This window comes from Oryctolagus cuniculus, chromosome 11, assembly GCF_964237555.1.
Source record: "Oryctolagus cuniculus chromosome 11, mOryCun1.1, whole genome shotgun sequence".
Taxonomy (NCBI): domain Eukaryota; kingdom Metazoa; phylum Chordata; class Mammalia; order Lagomorpha; family Leporidae; genus Oryctolagus; species Oryctolagus cuniculus.
Window position 1 is genome coordinate 109,284,256 of NC_091442.1, and position 21,115 is coordinate 109,305,370.

At 47.8% G+C, this 21,115-nt stretch overlaps 1 protein-coding gene and 1 long non-coding RNA gene across 8 annotated transcripts in view; one reads left to right on the top strand and one right to left on the bottom strand.

The window, feature by feature from the left end:
- RFX4 (regulatory factor X4) overlaps positions 1–21,115 on the top strand; it is a 165,805-nt gene that overhangs the window by 140,966 nt on the left and 3,724 nt on the right. For 6 of the 7 annotated variants that reach the window (XM_008257109.4, XM_070052804.1, XM_051846592.2 and 3 more), the window contains 3 exons: positions 4–165; positions 13,269–13,431; positions 14,622–14,760. In XM_008257109.4, the coding sequence (XP_008255331.1) occupies positions 4–165; positions 13,269–13,431; positions 14,622–14,760 (464 nt within the window). Of the gene's footprint in view, positions 1–3; positions 166–13,268; positions 13,432–14,621; positions 14,761–15,832; positions 18,399–21,115 lie in introns of those variants that run through there. The other variant, XM_070052803.1, reaches the window with a different exon arrangement.
- Positions 1–21,115, bottom strand: part of LOC138844426 (uncharacterized) — a 72,312-nt gene that overhangs the window by 35,534 nt on the left and 15,663 nt on the right. The window lies entirely within an intron of this gene.

The following is a 21,115-nucleotide window of genomic DNA, read 5'->3' on the forward strand; positions in this document are numbered from 1 at the left end:
TAGCGGAGGTCCGAGAAGAAATCATCTTGACGGAGGCCACCCCGCCAACCCCTTCACCGGTGCCGTCGTTTTCTCCAGCAAAATCTGCCACATCTGTGGAAGTGCCGCCTCCTTCCTCCCCTGTCAGCAATCCATCCCCTGAGTACACTGGGCTCAGCACTACAGGTAACAAAAAGTCCTTCAAAAGCTTTGGATGGGGAGCTGATCTCAAGCAAGGGCTTTCTGGGAAAGCAGTCTTCTTTCCGATCTCTAAAATCCAATGCCCAAGCCTGGTGTCTTCCTGGATTGGCGGATAACTTGCAGGTACTTATCTGCTCATTGGGATATACCCTGTTCACTGCTGTTTTGACAGGTCAAGCACATGGTAAAATCTCTACCCCCAAAACCAAGCTGCTAAAATCACTCAAACACATAAATTAATACATAGCCACTCTCGAACACAAGAAAGGAAACTCCCTAGGAACCAAAAGCTGAGTGGCATCTCTGGAAGAGGGCAGACAAGAAGCCATATGCTAAGCCATGGCAGCGTGAATGAGGCAGAGCTCTGGACAGAGCTGGTGGTGAGGCAAGCGAGGGCTGTCCTGCTCGTGGCTGTGAGGCTGATGCTACCCTGAGGCTGCTCTGATGAGAGGCTCACATAGCCCAAGACAAGCCCAGAATCCTCATAGGATGAAGTCACAACCAAGAATTACCTAAGCCCAGAATAACTGAAAGCAGAGACCTGAACAGATATTTATGAAGCAATGTTCACAACAGCATTGTTTATAAAAACCAAAAGGTAAATCCATAATTAACAGCGTTATTTGCAATAGCCAAAGATGGAAATAACGCAAGCGTCCATTGATGGATGAACAGATTTAAAAATCTGATCTGATCTATATATAAATCCACCAGAATATTATTCAGCCTTAAAAGGACTTGAATTCTGACACAGGCTACACCATGGATGAACCTTGAAAGCATTATGCTAAGTGAAGAAAAACCAGACGCAAACGGACAAATGTTATATGATGTCACTTACATGCAGTCTCTAGGACAGTCAAATCTGTAAAGAGCGAGAGTAGAAGGGGGCTGGTTGTTGGGGGCCAGCGAGGCGGGGAATGTGGAGCTGGCGTTTAGTGGTTATGCAGTCTCAGTTGGGGAAGATGGTGGTGCTGGTGTACAGCAATATAAATGTATGTAATGCTAAGAGCTGTACGGTTAAGACTGATTACATGGTAAATGTTGTTACATATATTTTATCACCATAAAAATCACCAGAGCATCCGTCAGAGCCCAGTCCCATGAAAGAGGGCCAATAAGCTTAAGAAGAGGCAGAGTTTATATTCAAAACAGTGAAAGCATGGACAACCTGAACAGAACTGTTAAGATGGGGACTAAAAAGAAGAAATCATACTCAGGACTTCACATTACTTTGGAAGTGAATTGCTTTTTCAAAGAGGTTTTTTTTTTTTTTTTTTTTTTTTTTATTTGAAAGGTAGAGTGACAGAGAGAAAGGGAGAAAGAGTAAAAGATAATTTTCCATGTGTTGGTTCACTCCTCAAATGCCTGAACAGCCAGGTCTGGGCAAGGTCAAAGCAAGGAACCCAAAACTCCAGCCAGGTCTCCCATGTGGGTTCGGGGGCCCACTTTGCTGCCTTCCCAGGTGCATTAGCAGGGATCTGGATCGGAAGAGGAGCAGTTAGATTTGAACTGGCATTCCAGTATGGGATGCTGGTGTCACAGGCCACAGGTTAACCTGTTGCACCACAACGCTGGCCCCTGAAGTAAAGTGCTTTAAAAGGAAATACATAATTATTGAAATAAAATTTTCAATGGAGAGGTTAAATGGAAAATTAGATCCAACAGAGAGAATTAGTGAACCAAAAGCATGAGTGAGGAATTCTGTGATGATGTGATGCAAAGAGATACAGAAAAGTTACATACAAAAGCAATGCTAGGATAAAGAGCTGATAATCCAGAAATTCCAATATTAATGAATAAATGTCTTAGAGGAAGTACAGAAATCATGGTTGACAGTTTCACAGAATGGGAAGAAGAGAAGACTTCTGAGGTTGAAGGCTCTCATTGAATACTGTGCTATACAAGTGGAAAAAGAAACACTCACTTCTAAGTCCTCTGAAGAAAATCAGAGAGAAAAGAAATCATATTAGCCCCCAAAAGGAAACAGATAACCTCCAAAAGGGAGAGAATCAGATAGGGGACTTCTCAATAGCAACAGTATGTTCAACATCTGAAACAGAGTGTTTAAAAAGTACAAAGAAAAAATGCATTGAAAACCTTGAATCCACAATCCTGGAGATACATGCATATAGACATACATGCATACAGGCATGTGCATATATGTGTACATACATGTCAGTGTGTATATAAGGACTTTCTGTGTGCCAAGTCCTATGCTCGGTGCTAGGAGAATTACACAGATTAATGTGCCAAGGTCTTACTACCAAGCCAACGTAGAGATAAGGAGAAGTACAAAGACAACTAATGGAGGCAGAAGGTAGCATGTGCAGGAAGTGAAGAATAAATTAATCCCACAGGAGGAGATTCTGCCTGGCTGGAGGTATCAGGAAGGACCCATAGACTCCAGTGTTTGTGGAGTACAGTACTTGGTAAAGCTATGGTAATTAATTCATTATCTTTCTACCCAAACCTGTTCTGTTACCCTCCCGTAACCTTGGCACCAAATATGGGAGTCAGCCTCAAATCTTTCTTCTCTCTCAACTCCTGTACTCTTCAGGGTAGGCTAAGCTGCTGTAAGAGAAAAAGTTCCAAACAGACGGGACTAACACAATAGATATCTATTTCATGTTTGAAAATAGTTCCATCAGTATATGCAGTCTCCAGGCAGGCCCTCTGTAATGCAGCCATCTAGAAGAACAAACTCGTTCCGTACTGGGCTCCACCATACTCCAAAGTGTGGTCCACACACCAGCAGTATCAGCATCTCCTGGGAACTTAGGAGAAATGCCGATCTCAGGTTCTGCTGCAGACCTCTGGAATCGGAGACTCTAGGGGTGGGGCCCAGCCAGCAGTTCAGCGAGCCTCCTGGTCACCTTGATGCTCACTAGTTTGAGGACCACCGCCTTGGGGGCTTTGTCATGCCTGCAACCAGCTCCCAGAGGTGGAAAGAAGGCACAGAGCCGGAAACCCCACTCCCTTCAAAGTCCTGGCCTAGAAGTGGCACACACCACTTCGATTAATATTCAGTGAGGTCTCAGGCACATGGCTCATAGAACTGCAAAGGAGGTTAGGAAATGTGGAATATGGTGTGTGGCTGGCTAGGGGACAGGGGACAGGAGTTGGCATTGCCTGTCATGCCTCCCAAGGCCAGCTGTTCTGGGACAAATCTCGACTGATCCATTCCTTCCCTTCCCATTCATGCCACATGGCTCAGGCCTTCCTCACCCAAGGACGTCCACAGTGACGTTCAAGCCGGTGACCTGCTCCAGGTCCTCGTCTGTCCTTCCACACTGCCTAGTAGGCTTATTTCGGTAAAGTCCATGCCTCCTCGAAGTGCTGAGCTGAAGAACCCTCGGCTTTAAACAGCTCTCATTTTCCAGATTGCTTCTCACACACCATTGCTCCTCCGCCAACTATCTGCATCCGCTCCCTGATGAATTCCTTCTCATCCTCGCTGGGCTTACTTACATCCTACTTTTACTTAGAATAGGACTGTTCTCAGAACAGACAGAACTAGATGATCTTCATTGGGCCAAATAAATAGTGTCAGACTGCCCCATTCAGGATGTTGTCTTTTACCACTCATGCACACAGCCCGCCCAGACATATTTCTCAGGTAGCTTCCGCGTAGCCAGCGACACAGTGGGGAACGAGATCATCTGTGTGCCTGCCCCCCGGGCGTCCATGTCTGGAGGTCAGGCTTCTGATGACTGAATCGGCCATTACAGGTAGTGCTGGTCGGGAGCCTGGTGTTGTGAGAGCGCAAGGGACCCTCCGGCCTGTATGTGAAAGGCACGGGAGGGCTGAAGAATGGCAAGACGGTGTCCCAGGTGGAGGAAGTAGCTAACTTACAGGCCTGGAGACTAGCAGAGAGTTATCTTCAGGCATCTTCAAGTGTACACACCCCAGAGTCGTTTGATGAATTCTTTCTCCCAAAAGTTTCCTCTCTCTCCAGATCCTCAGCTAGTCAAGGAGGGAATCAGTGGATGCTTGAGTGCCGTAGGGTGCCTGCTCTAAACTTTTCCAGGGGCAGAAAGTCACCAACAAATTCAGTGTCCATCAGGGACTGCTAAGGAGATCGGCTTCTTCAAAGGACTGAAAAGCCGGGTTCGGCCAGGGCACGGCATTAGGTGGCGATTTGATCGCACTCCGAGTGCACAGCTCGAGAGTCCTCGTCTAATGTGGAAACTGAGGCTGAGTGCGGCCTCGCTGTCGCAGATGCACCTGAAATCGTATTTGGTTTTCTCCTTTGAGGAGGAAGAATGTGGTCAGACGCTCCCCCTCCCACTCGCTCTCCACAGTGGGCTGTTGTACAAGTAGTTCCTGCTTAGAAGGCACGGGAGCAGGAGCTGCACAGGGCAGAGCTACTTTGTTCACTGAGAATGAAAGAGGAAGGGATCCAAGCTCGGTTCGCAGCTCTTCAGTCGCTCAGTGGTTTGTCCAAGATTGGAATCACCGAGCAACCATCCTACTCTATCCCCCCCCCCCCCACCAGTCTCCTTCCTGCGTCCCTCGGAAAGGAGCAAAGGTGTTAAGGGCCAGGCACCATTGACCCAAATAATCCTGCCCGTATATCGCCGTCACCACCAGGGAGACACACACGTGTCTGCCCGTGTTAACGCCCTTACTTCTGAAGCAAGCAGGGACATAACGCAAAGAAAACATGTCTGCATCACGCAGCTGAGACAGCATGAGTGAAACATTTCCCACAATGTGGCGACAAGACCTGCCGGGAGACTGTAAGGGGACGAGGGGGTGGGAGGAGAGGGGAGGGAAGATTTCTAGGGTCACCTCATGATTCTTACCCAGCTATAAGTCTGCCTGGCTCTGTATCAGCTGGAGGGCCTCGAGCGGTGTGATGCGGGTGTGATGGTCAAGGCCGCAAGAATATCATAAATGTGCTCAGAGATTTCTGTGCAATGCGTTCAAGAGTCATAAAAGCTTCTTAGAAATACAAATGTGAAACAGGTTCTCTTCAGATGCTTGTAAGCTTTGAAGATTTTGGCACATTCCAGCTTTGTTCTCAGACATCTCTAGGGGGCATTAAAAATGTCGTCCTATATACAACTGTGTCTAACAGCTTTCTCAAGTGCCACTTTTGAAATGCTCCATTGCTAAATGAGACTGGACCTTGGCACGCAATGTGAGTCCCAGTTGTAGAGGAAACAGAAACATAATTTCCTAACAATATGTGTGGCTTTACACAAGTATTATAAAGCACATATGATTTATCCACAATATGCACCTAAATATTAGGATATTTATTATGATAGGCTCCTTAAATTTGAGAGTTTATGCAACATTCTTTAAATAGTCTTGTAAATTGGAAAATGGTTATGTAAATCTTTTTTTTTTTAAAGATTTTATTTATTTATTTGAGAGGTAGAGTTACAGAGAGAGAGAGGGAGAGACAGAGGGAAAGGTCTTCCATCTGCTGGTTCACTCCTCAAATGGCCTCAATAGCCAGAGCTGGGCTGATCCAAAGCTAGGAGCCTGGAGCCAGGAGCTTCTTCCGGGTCTCCCATGCGAGTGCAGGAGCCCAAGCACTTGGGCCATCTGCTATTGCTTCCCCAGGCCATAGCAGAGAGCTGGATCAGAAGAGCAGCAGCTGGTACATGAACCAGCGCCCATATGGGATGCTGGTGCTATGGGCGGAGACTTAGCCTACTATGCCATAGTGCTGGTCTTGGTTATGTAAATCTTAAGCATTTGTCATGTTTCTTATTTTTTCTTCTTCTTTTTTTTTTTCAAGATTTATTTATTTATTTGAAAGAGTGCAGAGAGGGAGAGACAGAGCTCTTCCATCCACTGGTTCACTCCTCCCCAAATGGCTGTAACAGCTAGGGTTGGGCCATGCTGAAACCAGAAGCCAGAAGCCAGGAACTTCATCTGGGTCTCCCACATGGGTGGTGGGGGCCCAAGTACTAGGGCCATCCTCTGCTGCTTTCCCAGGCCATTAGCAGAGAGCAAGATAGGAAGTGGAACAGCTGGAACATGAACTGGTGCCCATATGGGATGCCAGCACCACAGGTAGCAGCTTTATCTGCTATGCCACAATGCCATCTCCTTGTCATATTTCATCTTAAAAAAAAAAACTCATCACATGGTTTTTAAGCACAGTTAATTTTATTTCTATTTTTAAATTTCTCCTTGATTTATATCCCATCTATTTTCTAAAAAGTTTCTGAATTAGTTTACAATAAAAACAGGAAAACCAATTTTTTTAAAGGACTCATACTAGAAAGCAAGATATTTTTTAAAAGGTGAGGGAAAATTAGACAAAAAAACCTGTTATGATAGCTTAAAAATTTTATTAAAACCTTAAGTGGACTCTCATGTGATGTAGTTATTCAGTTGGGTTTCCAGTGTACTCTAAATATCAGTGAGCATTTGATGTATTTTCCGGGTTGACTTGTTGAGAGTCAAGGCCAGCCAGGTACCTGTGACTCTTCAACAAGTCAGTGTCTCACTCTGCATGATGGACACTTCCCTATTTTTCAGCTAAGAGAAAGAGAACAGTATCACGTCTGCTTGGTGAGCACAGAGCAAAAATTAATTCATTGCACATAACCTTTTGGCATCCTTTGATGCAGGGACAAGGGAATACAAGGTAGTACAGATAATGAGTTATGACTCACTAGGAAAATAGCCACTCTGTTTATTCAGATCTGTGTCTAGGTCCATGTCCATACTAACCAGTATTTATAAATATATTTTCTTAAGCCTGTAGTTACTGTTTTTAAAGAAGAGGAAGAAAGGGAAAGAAAAGGAAAAGAAGAGGTACCTAAAATTTAACTTGATGTATGGCCAGTGTTGATTGCCTTTGTTAGTTTCTGGGATGCCAGGATAAGGGACTAGTTAAAGGATTCCACTTCAACAGATTTCCACCAGGCAGAAGCAAGCCCTCTCACCGGTTCTGTGGGCTTGCCACCTCCCTCATGGCCTGGCAAAGTTCCAAAACCTTGACTTTAAGGAAAACCGGCTCTTCTCCTCTTCAGGAGTGTGGCAGGTGGTGCCAAACTGATCAGTCCATTTAACATGACACTGGGCTGCAATTCTTCACTGTCATTCCAAGCAAGATGTTGAGCCCCCACTCTGTCAGAGCTGGCCACCGGAAAGGTTGAAGGGTTCTCAAACCTCATTTACGATGTCATTTTAAGTATTCCCTCCTTTAGCAATGACAATAAAAGTTAACTATTAAACTCATGTTTTCAACTTCCCACCATGGGTTCCCTGCAACACAAAACCAGCAAATTAAATCACTTGAGATAGTAGGGAGGCCTGATGAAATAAAGGCGAACTCCTCATAGTAACTCTCCCTTAATGGGAGAACATCTGGCCTGCCAGCTGCGATTTCTCCACATCTGTTGGGGATGTCCCACAGAAAACTGACCCCTCAGTCTTTGCAAGCTAACAAAAGCCCGGTGATTCCAAGGGCAGCTCAGCTGAGTGGGATGTGGTGGACACCAGCCCTGCCACCGAGCCCCAGATGAGTCATTTGCAGATGCTTGGGGTTGTCACCACCGTTGATCCCCCACCCCACCCCACCCCCACACCCCACTCCCATTCTTGCTGCTTCCTTTTCTTTAAAGGAACTGTGTTAGGGAAAATCAACCAGGATTGAGCCACGCTTTGACTTCCCTCTATGATGTCTCATCTCGGTGTTGGACCGCTGCTTTCTCCATTGACCAAGTGTATATTTTGTGTATGATCGGTGCCGTGTCTTGGGGGTACAGAAGCAGCAAAGCAGGGTTAGCGTGTGGCCTAGTGATTAGGATTCCACATCCCTTGTTGGAGTGCCTGGCTCTGCTTCTGCTTCTACCTCCTTGCTAAATGTGCATCCTGGGAGGAGGTAGCAGGTGGATGGCCCAAGTAATTGGGTCCCTGCCACCCATGTGGGAAAGCTGCATTGTGGCCCCAGCTCTAAGCTTAAGCCCCACTGGGCCACTGTGGGCATTTGGGGAGTGAACCAGAAGATGGGAGTTTTCTCTATCTAGCCATCCCTCTGCCTCCCAAGTTTTTTAAAAAGATTTTTTTTTAATTTAAGTGGTAGTTTTTTTACAAAAAATTATTTATTTATTTGAAAGACTTAACATAGAGAGATGGAGAGACAAAGAGAGAAATCTTCCATACAGAATTAAACCAGCAGTCAAACAGCCTTTCAAGGAAATAGTATATTACAGAGTTTTGCTACTTAAGTGTGGTCTGGGGACCCGCAGAATTCTCATCATTTAGAAGCCTGTTAGAAATGTCCCACTCCATGGGGCTGGCACTGTGGCACAGTAGGTAATCCTCTGCCTGCAGCACCAGCATCGCATATGGGTGCCAGTTCTAGTCCCGGCTGCTCCACTTCCAATCCAGCTCTCTTCTATGACCTGGGAAAGCAGTAGAAGATGGCCCAAGTGCTTGGGTCCCTGCACCCATGTGGGAGACCTGGAAGAAGCTCCTGGCTCCTGGCTTCGGATCGGCCCAGCACCGACCATTGCAGCCAATTGGGAAGTGAACCAACAACGGAAGAAGATCTCTCTCTGTCTCTCCCTCTCACTATCTGTAACTCTACCTCTCAAATAAAATAAACAAAAATTTTTTTAAAATGTCCCACTCCCAACCTACTAAATCAGAATCTGTTTTAAAAATAAAAGATTTATTTTTACTTTATTTGAAAGGAAGACAGAATTAGAGAGAGAGAGAGAGAGAGAGAGAGAGAGAGAGATAAAGAAAGAAATCAAAATAGATCTTCCATCTGCTGGTTTTCTCCCCAAATGCCCAGAACTACCAGGATTAGACCAGACTGAATCTGGAGCCCGGAACTCCATGCAAGTCTCCCACTTAAACAGCAAGAACCAAAGACTCAAGACATCGTCTGCTGCCTCTCAGGGTGTGCATTAGCAGGAAGCTGGATCAGAAGTGAAGGAGCTGGGATTCGAACCAGACACTCTGATACAGTATGCAAGCATCCCAAGTAGGGACTTAACTACTGTGCCAAACATGTGCCCCCGGGGAATCTGCATTTTAACAAGATTCCCAGGAGTGAAACGCACATTGCACACTGGGAAGCAACATTGTGGAAAGGCTTTGGAGTTGGGCAGATCTGCATTCAAGTCCCAAGTTTGCCATGTACCTTGGCAAGACTTTTAACTTATTGGACCTCAATTTTCCCACCTGCAAAAGAAGGTAACAGTTACTGGGAAGATTGAATGAGTCCGTGTATGAAAAAAACTAGCATGAGGACTGGTTTACATTGGAGAATCATTCATTTATTCAGCAAATCACGACTGATTACACCCTATCCTATGTTTAAAACCCCTTCCCAAACAAATCAAAACGAAAAGCTCAAGGAAGAAGGTTTCGTGTGGGCTGGGAAGGGATAATGCCCCCCTCTGACAGCTGCAATAGAAAGTGGTCCAAACTGCCTCCTTCGGGGTCTTTACAGGATTCTCAAAGATCAGGGGCTTCCACCACTGCTCTCAACCTCGAAAGAAACACGGATGTGAGAATGAGGGGGAGGGACAGAGACTAAGAGAAAAAGGTGTGGGAATTAGACAAATAGGGAAGATTTGTTACTGTTCCGCCAATAAATACAAAGTGTCAGGGCCGTCTTGAAAATTAAGCGCTAACTGCTAGCAGCACAGATCTTCTTCTGTTGGTTTCCCTGGAAAAGAAGGGACAGCAGTAGCACTTCTCACTGGAGGTCCCACCAGTAGGAAAGGGAATGCAAGGGGTGTTCTTTCCTGCGCCCCAGGCAAAAAGAGTTTCTCACCCAAGCCAGTAGGTGTTAATCTGCTTAAGCCTGCCTGAGTGGACCCGTTAGATTGCTGGCACACGGCCATTTAGAGGTTTTGTTCCCCAGACCACAGGAGCCCATTTTCCCAAGAGTTCCACTCGCTTTTTGTTTGATAACGTGTACTTCAGGCAGCATTGACTCCTTCCACAACAAATTCAATGGAACAAAAATTTACTGCACACCTACTATTTGGCAGAGCCTCTGTTGGGGACACAGAGATTAATAAGGAACAGTTGGCCCTGCGGCATTCTTGCAGGTGATGGCTGTTATCAGGAGGTCTCCCTACTGCCTGGAAAAAAAAAATCCCTCTGGCTTCCTTGGCTGCTTTGAATATCCACTGACCGTGCTGTGCACCCCCAAGGTCCGAGGCGGGCTTGAGGGGTTAATTCCTTGCTTGTTGTGGCTGGCTCATTATTCTCCCAAACTCTTCACCCCTCTCCAGTTCCATTTCCTACTGCAAAATTTGTTCAATCCATTTCATAAATGTTTGCCTTTTTACAGAAGCAATACACAATTCACTACAGAAAAATACAGATAAGCAAAACAAAGAACGAATTTTAAAATCATCCTAATCCCACCACGTATTAGTGTGTTGTAATAGGAAGGGCATTTTGAAAAATCCTAACAGTAATTTAATTTCACATGAAGTTTAAAACAGAGAGGAGGGCAGTCTCACGTAATCTAGTCACCTGGGATGTGATACCTTTGGGGGTTTTCCTTCGGTGTTCTTGTAGTTCTTAGCAATGATGGCCAACACATTTAGCTTGCCAAAGACAGAGGAAGAATATAATGCAGATGGGCGAAGCATACTGCTAAATCAGAACACTAGAGATCTGGAAGAAAAGTGTGTTTATAAGTTTATTGTAAGTGGTAAAATTATGATTGCTCTTCACAGGTTTCTGTTCTTGGTAATAGAGTCTGACCCAGGAAACTTGTCCTTCTTCCCTAAGATCTGGAATGGGAAGATTCTTATGTAAAGGTTTCACATAAGCATGCCCAGATTCATAAAGAAGCATGCTTGAATATCGGTAACAGCCTGGCATGGGTCCGGCTCTTTGGCATGCATTATCTCAGTTAATCCTCACACAGCAGTCCTGAAGCTATTGTTGGCATTGTCTCTGTTTCACAAATGATGAGACATTGCTCAAAAAGTTTGAGAGGCTCTCTCAGATTGCCAATTTCATGGCAGAACCAGTACCCAGAGCTGAGGGACACTGTGGTAGACAGGGTTGAAAATGGGTGGTAGACCTGGGTTCAGAGCCCTGTTGGGCCATCTGCCCACTCAATCTGGGACCTGGGCAAGCTGTATAACATTCAAAGTTGCCTGGGAACTAGATTTCTCTGTGATGCTACTAGCCTGTACTTGGTGCTGACATACAGAACAGTCCTAAGAGTCCACTATGAGGGTGTTGTTGAGGACATTGTTGAATAGTTCACTTTGCCTCCTTATGAGGGCATCTGAGAGAAATTCCTGTTTGGTCAGAATCCCAAGGACAATATTCTCCTGAACAAATCACTAGCTTATGCACCTCACTGGTCAGGTTTTCCTTCAGCATTGGCTCCTAGACAACTCAGAGCTAACCCTAAAGCTCGCTGATGGGAAGAATTTGGACCTGTAGGGTATCCGTTTTTGCTCATTCCTGATTGCACTTTCTGCCTCCAATTTTGTTCTCTTTCATTCCCACTTTCTTATTATCTTCTTGGATCTTCTGTATTCCTACATGTACCAACTCCCTAGAATTACTATGCAATAAACCCTCAGTTTCCTGCCCTATGCACTGGGGATAACGTTACTCCTAAGGCTGTCTGTAAAACACTTCACAAGGTGCCTGGCATATATTAGATGCTCAATAAATGGTGTCTCCTTTCAAGCTCTTGGGATGAATCTTTGTCACTTCATGTTCAAAAGGACATTATTTGCATTCCAAAAGATTCTCCAATAAACAGAGGGCTCACCACAGGGTTCTTTCAATAATATACCAATGTATTTAAAATAGGATTCCATTGTCACATTCCTGGAAGGGTATTCACTGAGTCTCTTTTGCATAATTGGGTTCAGTGCTGATCCAGCAACTCTGCCTCCTATTGCTATTCCACACCAAGACAACTACTCTCCTGAGCTATTTTCCAAGTCCATGGGATGGAATGGTTGGAATTTAAAAATTTCTTCCCTGAGGAAGGGAATTTTAAGATAGAAATGGTCTGCTGTAGAAAATACAGAATAGAAGGAGCAAGTTTTCTCTTTTGCCGAACTTTATCAATAGTCTCCCCTCACCAATTCTTGAGTTTTCCAAGTGCCTAAAAGAGGTTGTTGAATCCTAGTTCCTCTGCCTTCTAAAATGGGCTTAATTATTTCTACTATGTTAACATATTTAACAATGTTAGCAGAAGCTGTCTGATGAGTTTATTATTGCCACTAGCAATGTCTTAAATTATCTTTTTTAAAAATTCAAACCATTAAAATTCTAAGCATTTTCAGGGCTTTTAATCTTGCCAGTCCCCCCCCAACCCCTAGAAGTTTCGAGGTATCCAATTAAAAGGAAATAAATGGAATTAATAATATGTATGGGATAGGTCACCGTCCAGGTCACTGTCTAATAATCTTCAAAAAGACCTGGGCAGGCAGAACCCAATAATCTACTTATGTTGCTTAAAGCAATTTGTTGGATCCTTAACACCTGTTGAGTTGAGTGGTGAAAAGTTAATTTGCGGTGCCTGCTGGGACTACATTGCCCCTCCTTCTTTTGCCCCCCTCCCTCCTTCCTTCCATTCCTCTCTTCCTTCTTATCCTTTCCTTTTTCTTCTTTTTGAAACTAAGCACTGGGGATCTAATGGTGAACAAAAGACACAAGGCCCCTATCCTCATGGAGGTTACAGTCTGGTGGGGCACAGCCATTAATCAGATCCCATTCACTCACAGGGACAAGATGAGAAACTGCAGTAGTGCCTTGAAGGTGGCCCGCGGTGGGGGGTGGGGGGTAGCTGACCTCGTCTGAGGTTAGGACACTTGAGATACACAGAATGAGTGGGTACTAAATGAAGAGTGAGGAGTCCAGACAGCAGAAACAGCACGTACACAGGCCCTGTGGTGCTGCGAATGATGGTCGTCTGGAGAAAAAGAAAGATACTGTGTCTAGATCAGATAGAACCAAGGCAGGGACACTTCTGGCAAGGTCAGTAAGAGGCAGATGCACACCCTTTGTAAAGATTTTGGCCGTTAGCTAAGAGTGATGGGAAACCATTAAAGTGTTCTAAGGAAGAACTGTGCGAAGAACCCACACATCTTCCTTTGTCTCTGCAGGAGCAATGCAGTCCTACACGTGGTCTCTGACATACACGGTGACGACGGCGGCTGGGTCCCCAGCTGAAAACCCCCAGCAGCTGCCCTGTATGAGGAGCACCCACGTGCCTTCGTCCTCGGTCACACACAGGATACCAGTGTATCCCCACAGGGAGGAGCACGGGTAGGTGCCCATCCCCGCTTTCAACTCTGTATAGCGCTGTCACAGTGATGAGTGGACTGTGGCTCCATTCCAACATGCTACCTGAATTAGTGGCTTTTTGCCTTCATCAAAAGACACTGACCTTACAGTGTCTAAGGAGCAGGGATCTGAGAAAACACCACGTTATAAACAGACACTACCATGGGGCGGGAGTCTGAGCTGCGGCGGCTCACAGGCCCTGTTCCAACACACCAGCGGTGGGAGGAGCCGGGGGAGGGTCTCTCGGCTCCCTTCCACGCAGGCAGCCAGCCCGGAGCAGCCAGGCAGTGATCCTGAGTGGGGACGCATCCCTGGATGTGAGTGTATTTCTCCATAGGTTCCAGTGCCCCTGAGGGCTCAGCAGGACACCTGTTATAGCCTCTGGGGGACTTTGGGAAGACTTTTTTTCCCACACATTTAGAATGGACTCTGAGAAAAGAGTTTGACAGAGCTTTCTGATTGGGCAGGAAAGGCAGCACAGGTGGTCAGGCAGTCATATGTCAGCCTCTTTGCCGTAAAGATGTTCTAAGGCCCACAGTGATGTCAATGGCCCATGGGGACACAGGGCTGCGTGGCACAGGGTGTCTTCCCATACAGGATCGTCAGTGTAACTGTGTGTAGTGTTTTTACAGATGAGCAGCCAAGGACAGGGTCTCCCTACTAGAAAGTGGGGAGCCTGGCCTTGAACCGGGGTCTCTCACACCTGGTGGACCACAGTACAGTGCTTTCTCCAGGAGACAGCTTACAGAAACACAGGCCGGGGAAGCAGAGGCCTGAGTAACGCAACAAGAGAAATCCCAAAGTAATTTCTTCTGTTTTTCCTGTTTGGCTTCAGGACATAGCATGGGACTTTTTAGCACAACACGAGGAGAAGTTTCCACCGTTAATTATGTTTTGCTCAGGGCCAGACTTCACTCCCTGAGTGCTTGCTGAGTGGTGAGGGAGGCAGGCCGGAGGTGAGCTGAGGGAGAAGGAACATCCACCTGGGGTTTCAAACTTCGCACAACAGGGCCACAAAGTGGAGATGCTAAGAACCAAAAAGAAGAAGAAAAAGATAGAACAAAGGGGGAAAAAAAGGAACAAAAAGAGAGGAGATGGATTTCTGAAGGTATCAAATGGATTTGTTCTGCCTGCTCTTAGTCACACGCTTCAATGTGCTTGATGCGTTTTAGATACACAGGAAGCTACAACTACGGGAGCTATGGCAACCAGCATCCGCATCCGATGCAGAGCCAGTATCCAGCCCTCCCTCATGACACAGCCATCTCTGGGCCACTCCACTACTCCCCTTACCACCGGAGCTCTGCACAGGTGAGTCGGTGCTCCTGTTGGCTTGCCCAGGCCTTCGTGTGCTTGGGCCAAGCCTGGGCTAACGTAACACAACTATGAAGTACTTTCTGTACACTGTGTGTGCCACCTGTGTGTCCCTCGGGAGAGGACAGTCCACAAGCATCATTTCCGCCCTGCAGTGGGTGCTCAGCCAGCGTCCAGGGTCCACCTTCTCTGCACCTGAGTGCTCGTTGGTTCTGCCCCCTCTTTGACCTCTCCAATGTCGGGATCCCATCAGCCACGTGTCCTGCTGCCCTTGCTCAGTCAGCCACCCCACGCTGGGCCTTTGGTCTCCTCTTGCGTCACCACGCTCCTGGTGCAGACCATCCTGGAGACTTGTGGTGATCAAGTGCGACGGCATCATTCTGACTGGTCCCCTAGTGCCCCAGGCCTGCTTCTTTTCACCCACGTACCTAATCTTAGCCAGAACAGACCTTCTGAAGTGCACCCCTTCTCCATCACTCTCCGATCGCATGTCTCCTTGGGTCTTTGCCGTCTAACACACCACATTGGCCACCTCGTGGCCTGTGCTGAGGGAAATGGTGATGGCACCTGGAAGACCAGTGCCGGGCAGTCTACTTCTTAGATGCTCTCCCGTGCACTGGCTGCAAACACAACTTGTCCACAGTTCCACTCAATCCTGCACCCTAAGTGTCACCGCAGCCTCAGCTCAGGCTTCCAGCGTTTCTAACCTAGGTGGTGACAGGAGCCTTCCTGGTGGTCTCCCTGTCTCTAAAGCTTGCCCGTCTCTGGTCCACCCTCTAGACTGCAGCTGGGAGAGTCTTTTGGGGAAAAGAAATATCTCACCATGACAGTCTCCCTTGTTAGCGTATCTTTGCTTTCAGGTCAAGTTCAATTCCTTAGCATGTCTCACAAGACTCCTTACCTTTCTGGTCTACCCACCAAGTCCTCTTTTGCCCCAGCAATGCCAGCCGCCATGCAGTTGCCCTGCACGTACTGAGGTCCCACACACCTCTGAGATGCCATTCCTCTGGCTGGAGTCTCTTCCCCAGGCTCTTCTGCACTTGTCTTTGTACCTCCTTGCTTCTTCTAGGACCTTACTAGGTGCCACTCTCTGGGCTTCCTCTCTCACGAGCACCTGACCCTCTGTCCATCATCAGTGATTCTGTCTGAGCCCCACAGGAGACCGCTGAAGGCAAAGATTAAGTCTACCACCCTTGGGCCATAGCACCCATCATCAAGAACAACTAACTTTCCCCAAACCTTGGGTGTGCCGAACTGACCTCCAGACACTTGCCACAGCTCTAGCTAACCCTGGTGGAAGAAGGGGGACTCAGGACAGCAGCTCAAGGAGTTGAATCCAGGCAGTGAGACTCCCATCCAGGCCCAAAGGCACCACCCTGGGTCGACTTTCAGATGTAGGCACTCGCCATGTGTTTACTGAGCAGATGAGCGTGTGGGGAGGCAGTGCTGGCGTGAATGGCAGTGTGGTGTGCCCCGTATGCTCACTCTGTTCGGTGGGCACAGGAAACCATAACGAGCTTCTGAGCCAGGGATTGGCAAGATAAAAGCTATGCCTAAGGAAAGTCAGTGTTCATGCCTCGCAACCCCTCCCCGACAATACACACACTAGGATGGACCAGAAAGGGGTACTGGTGGAGGCAAGGGGCTCTGCCCCACAGCAGAGTCACAGGAGCCTAGGAGAGAGGGCAGGACTGCAGCCAGGTGGAGGCCACAGTTACATCAGCTGTCAGCACACAGACTTGACTCCGAGGGAGGGCACGGAGGAGAATGTATCCACAACACACGGGCACTCAGGGCAAACAGGCGTCTGTTTTGATTTCCATCCACATTCCCAAGGGGAATGGTTACGTCCCCAGACAAGCCAAGAGGTTGATTCCACTAAATCATCACCTGGGGCATTCATTAGAGGTCTCCAACTGCGTCACCCTGAGATGCCAGCTCCTCAGCTACTGCCTCCCTAGGGAGCAGAGTCTGTCCCCTCGCTGAGCTCGGCTGAATGACCTGGAGGTGGGGCTGCAGCCTGGCTCACCCGCAGCACACTCCACGCTGCCGCTGGTTCACTCACTCATTCATTCATTCACTCATTCCTCCAGTGGTTGCTGGGTGCCTCTGTGTGCGAGCACCGCTCCTGCCTCTGGGGACACAGATGGGAGGAGAGAGAAGGGAGTGGGCTTTGGAGAGCTTGTGCTCCAGTGGGTGGCACCGGCACCAAACCGTGGCGCCTGCATTAGCACCCCGCTTTTCTCACTCCCTCAGCCCAGCTCAGGAGACTTCGGGAGCTGGTTTTCTGGGCAGATATTTTTAAAGCCATTGCCACAAAAAGCCAAGTTCTCCTGAAGGCCCTGGCAGTCTCTGGAGAACAAAGATAGGTCGGCCCCATCCACTCTGGAAGCCACAACACCCACAACTGGGACATTAGCATTTAATATGAAGGGCCTCCCTCTCTCCCTCTCTCCCTGCCTCCCTCCCTCTCTCCCTCTCTCCCTCTCTCCCTCTCTCCCTCTCTCCCTCCCTCTCTCCCTGCCTCCTTCTCTCTCTCTTTCTCCCTCCCTCCCTCTCCATCTCCCCCTCTCTCTCTCCCCTCTCCCTCCCTTCTTCCCCCTCCTTCCCCTCTTCTCACCTTCTTTCTTTCCCTCCTACTCTCCCTCTCTGTATCTCTAAATTTCAAAATAAGTAAGTAAATTAAAAAAAAAAAAAGTATGAGAGGCCCAAGGACTAAGTGAAAGCCCAGGAGGGAACCCTTGAAATCCAGATGAGGTGGGAGAGGCCACGGGGTCCTTGGCCTGCCTCTCTCCTGCGCATAGCCTATGGCCTTCAAACAGGGGCCTCTGCCACCCTTACCCTAACACACACACACACACACACACACACGCACGCACTTGATGTTTCATGCCTTAGTCTCCATGTGTACAGTGAGGAGAAACATGTCATATCACAGCTCTACGCAGGTTGATAGGTGAGCTCAATGCTAAAAATGTACTGTTGCTTTGTTTTTCATTAACATGTTTGCATCAAGGTCCGTTTTAGGCCTTTCAAATGCGTGGGTTCATGTAATTCTCACGACACCCTTGGGAAGAGGGCATTTCTCTCCAGCTATTAAAGATGAGGAGACAGCCTCAGAAGGCCATGTGCACCAGCTCATGCATTCAGTAAACGACAAAGCAGACTCAAATGCAACATCTCCAGCTCTCAACCCCAGCCCAAGCCAGTGGCACTGGGTACTACTGTGCTAGGAAGGGTGGAAGAGGTTCCTGCGACTGTTCTCAGTCAATTTCAAGTTGCCAAAGAGAAGACACACACACCCAAGTGACCTTCTTTCTTTCTTTGCTCTGTTGGCTCTTTGGTTTAAGGTTGAGCATACAGAGGGAAATCCACCACAGGGCTAATTAGTTTGAGCCTTCCAGAACAGCGGTCAAGCTGCCCCCATGCTAACTGAATATCACACTTTACTATATTAGACTCACTGGAAAAAAAGGCCAATCTGAATTGAAGAAAAATTGCCATTATACAATTTGGTTAAAGAAATGCAATTAGTCACCAGCAAAGGAGTAGCTGAAACTGTCTTCTGCACATATATGCCCATTAGGTCTGCCCTAAAGATCTGACATGTACATCTATCGTGTGCAGTAATTCCCGGCTTCCCAGCATGGATATGCTCAAAAGAGCTTTAAGTGATTATTTTTTTTGAAATAGAATGTGTCTCTCCTTGTTTATACTATGAGGGAGATTCAACAAGTTGGTAGAAAATGGAACTAACAGATAATGTGAGTTCTCTATGAACTTATGAATTTTTAAGCCCTCTAATACTTAAGTTACACAACACATGCTTTCTTCTTGGGTAACACAAAAGGAAGCATCCCAGCCCTGCCTGAATTATCTTAACTTCTGATCTGGGAAGTCCAGACGAGTGAGGTGTCAGTGTAACATTTGAATGATTTCATAATTCACCTTTTTTTTTTTTTGGAAATTATGCTGTACTTTTTCACATCAAAGGAAGGGAACAAGGGATGGTATCACCTGACCCTTCTCGGGTTTCCCATTCCCATGCTCACCCAGACAGCCAGCGTACAGCCACACACATTTCTGAGCCCCGTCCCTGGCAGCAGCCAGTACTGTGCCCTGGGACCTGGACTCCAAAGCCATGTGACCAACCGGGAACTCTGTGGCTAGACTACCGAGGGGAGATGAGAAGCCCGACCCTTACATCTCGTCTGCATGGCCAAGGCCCAGCCCTGTCGGCCCGTCACCACCTCTCGCAGCCTGGCCCATACCAGCCCAGGGCCGTTGGGTGCTCGGGTGCTTACTTGGGTCATTCCACTTAGAGCACCCTGGACCACAGAGAAGAAAAAATGTCAGCCATAGTGCTGAGACCTCTGACTGCCCAGCCAGGCCTCTTGGATTCAAATCTCAGTTCTGCCTCTGTTTAGCGCTCTACCTCAACTTCCTCCAGCTGCAAAACGGGGATAATTATACTGCCTGCGTCACAGGGTTATTGTGAGGGTTGAGTGAGTTGATAAAGGTTAGAAGCAGGACTTGGACAGTAGTGAGCACTACTTCTGCATATATTATTATCATCTTTTATAACACCAGAGTTAGAATAGCATCATATTTTGTGTAATATCATAATCACTACCTGTCTGTCTCACTGCACCAGCTCTGTGAGGGCAAGGACCAGGTCCCATGTTTCTCATTGTTATGTCCCAGGGCCCAGTGCAGAGCTTGGCCTATAGTGGGTGCTCAATGAGATGAAATGAACGGATGGATGGATCCATGGATCCTTACTCTGGTGCTAAGTTGCTCTTTGACCTCAAGCTGGTCTTTTCCCCTCTCCACCTCAATTCTGCCATCTGTAAAACAAGAGGTAGGACCGGTGTGAGTGAGTCACAGAGGCTGTTCCTGTCCCTAGGGGACCACGGTCCCATGATTCTCAGAAGAAGAACGTGAAGAACAGCTATCATATGCTGAAACATTAGTACGTGGTGGCTTTAAATGTCTCCCAGGTCCAATTCTGGCCCTAACAGCTCAGCAGGTGTGGCCAGCCTGACAAAGAGCTGGGGGGAGCTGCGTTCTCTTCCAGCCCGGCCAGGCCTCGCTTTGGTGCGGTCAGAGCCGCCTTTCATAGGCAAACAGTTTGTGCTCCTGACTGGGCCACCTCTCACCCCTGTCTCAAGTGGCAGCCCGCTCGGTCAGGGTCAGGGATAAAGCACTCATTCTTCCCTCTCCTGGGGCAGGAAAGTCAGCCGTGGTGTGGGGAGGCATTTCTCAAAATAGAACTTCCTAAGACGGCTCCAAATAGGCCGAGAGTTGGTTCCAGCTGAGATGGACTTACGCCGCAGCTGTTGAGGGAACCTGTGACCGTGCACACACAGGCACCGTGTGCACACACTTACTCCTCACCTAAGCCTTCTCATAAAGCCCTAACCGGGGACTTAGCGCCATTCTGAAATCAGTAGCAACAGTGATGTGATTTGCCCCAGAGAGCGGTAACTTCCTGTCACGAGCCCTCAACAAAAAGCGCCTTTATTCCGGTCAGGGCAGGCGCTCCAGACCCCAGGGTTTGTGCCCAGCCTGCTTTGGGACCCTGCGTGCCACCGGATGTAAAGTGTGAAAGGTGAGGCGGGTGCCACTCCCCCCAGACTCAATAGAAGCCCCATTGCTTGCGCTAGTCAGCAGGCCAGCGCAGCGGCGCTGTGGCCATGTCGCCTTTCAATGGTCTCTTCACCACGGGGAAAACGAGTCACTGACTCATTTGCAATTAGCTGACCTAACAGGACAGAACTTTCCATGCCGGCTTCTGTGGTAACAGCATTTTATTGTCACATTGGAGATATTTTGAGCCCATCTCATTTCCAGGCAATTACTCTTTTGAGTCTATGACACAACCTCTGGGCACAGCTGCGTTGAGGGTCCTTCACTAGGCACAAAAGCCACACTCTCTTGGGTTCTCTGGGAAGGCATTACCAGTCCATCCTGTGACATTTTACCTACACAAGCCAAAGCAGAACCAGCCCACGGAGGCGGGCTCAGAATTCTGAGACCCCTGGGGGCTGCTCCGTAGAGTAGGCGGGAGCTTAGTGAAGATTGACAGATTAAAGCTTCATGGGCTGGCTCTGAAGCTCTCTGCTCCTCTTGTGTGATTGCTGAGTGACGGGGCAGCCTGGTCCAACAGCACGCATCAGAACAGGACTGGGTTTTAGGCTTTCGCTGGCTTGCTGTGTGACTACGGACAGGACATTTCACCTCCTGGGGTCCTAATTTTCCCATCTGCAACCCAGGGTCAGACTGCACGATCCCTGGCGTTCCTTCTGGGGGTAGCGTCCCGAAGTTCAGTGACTGAATATTATTCTGCACC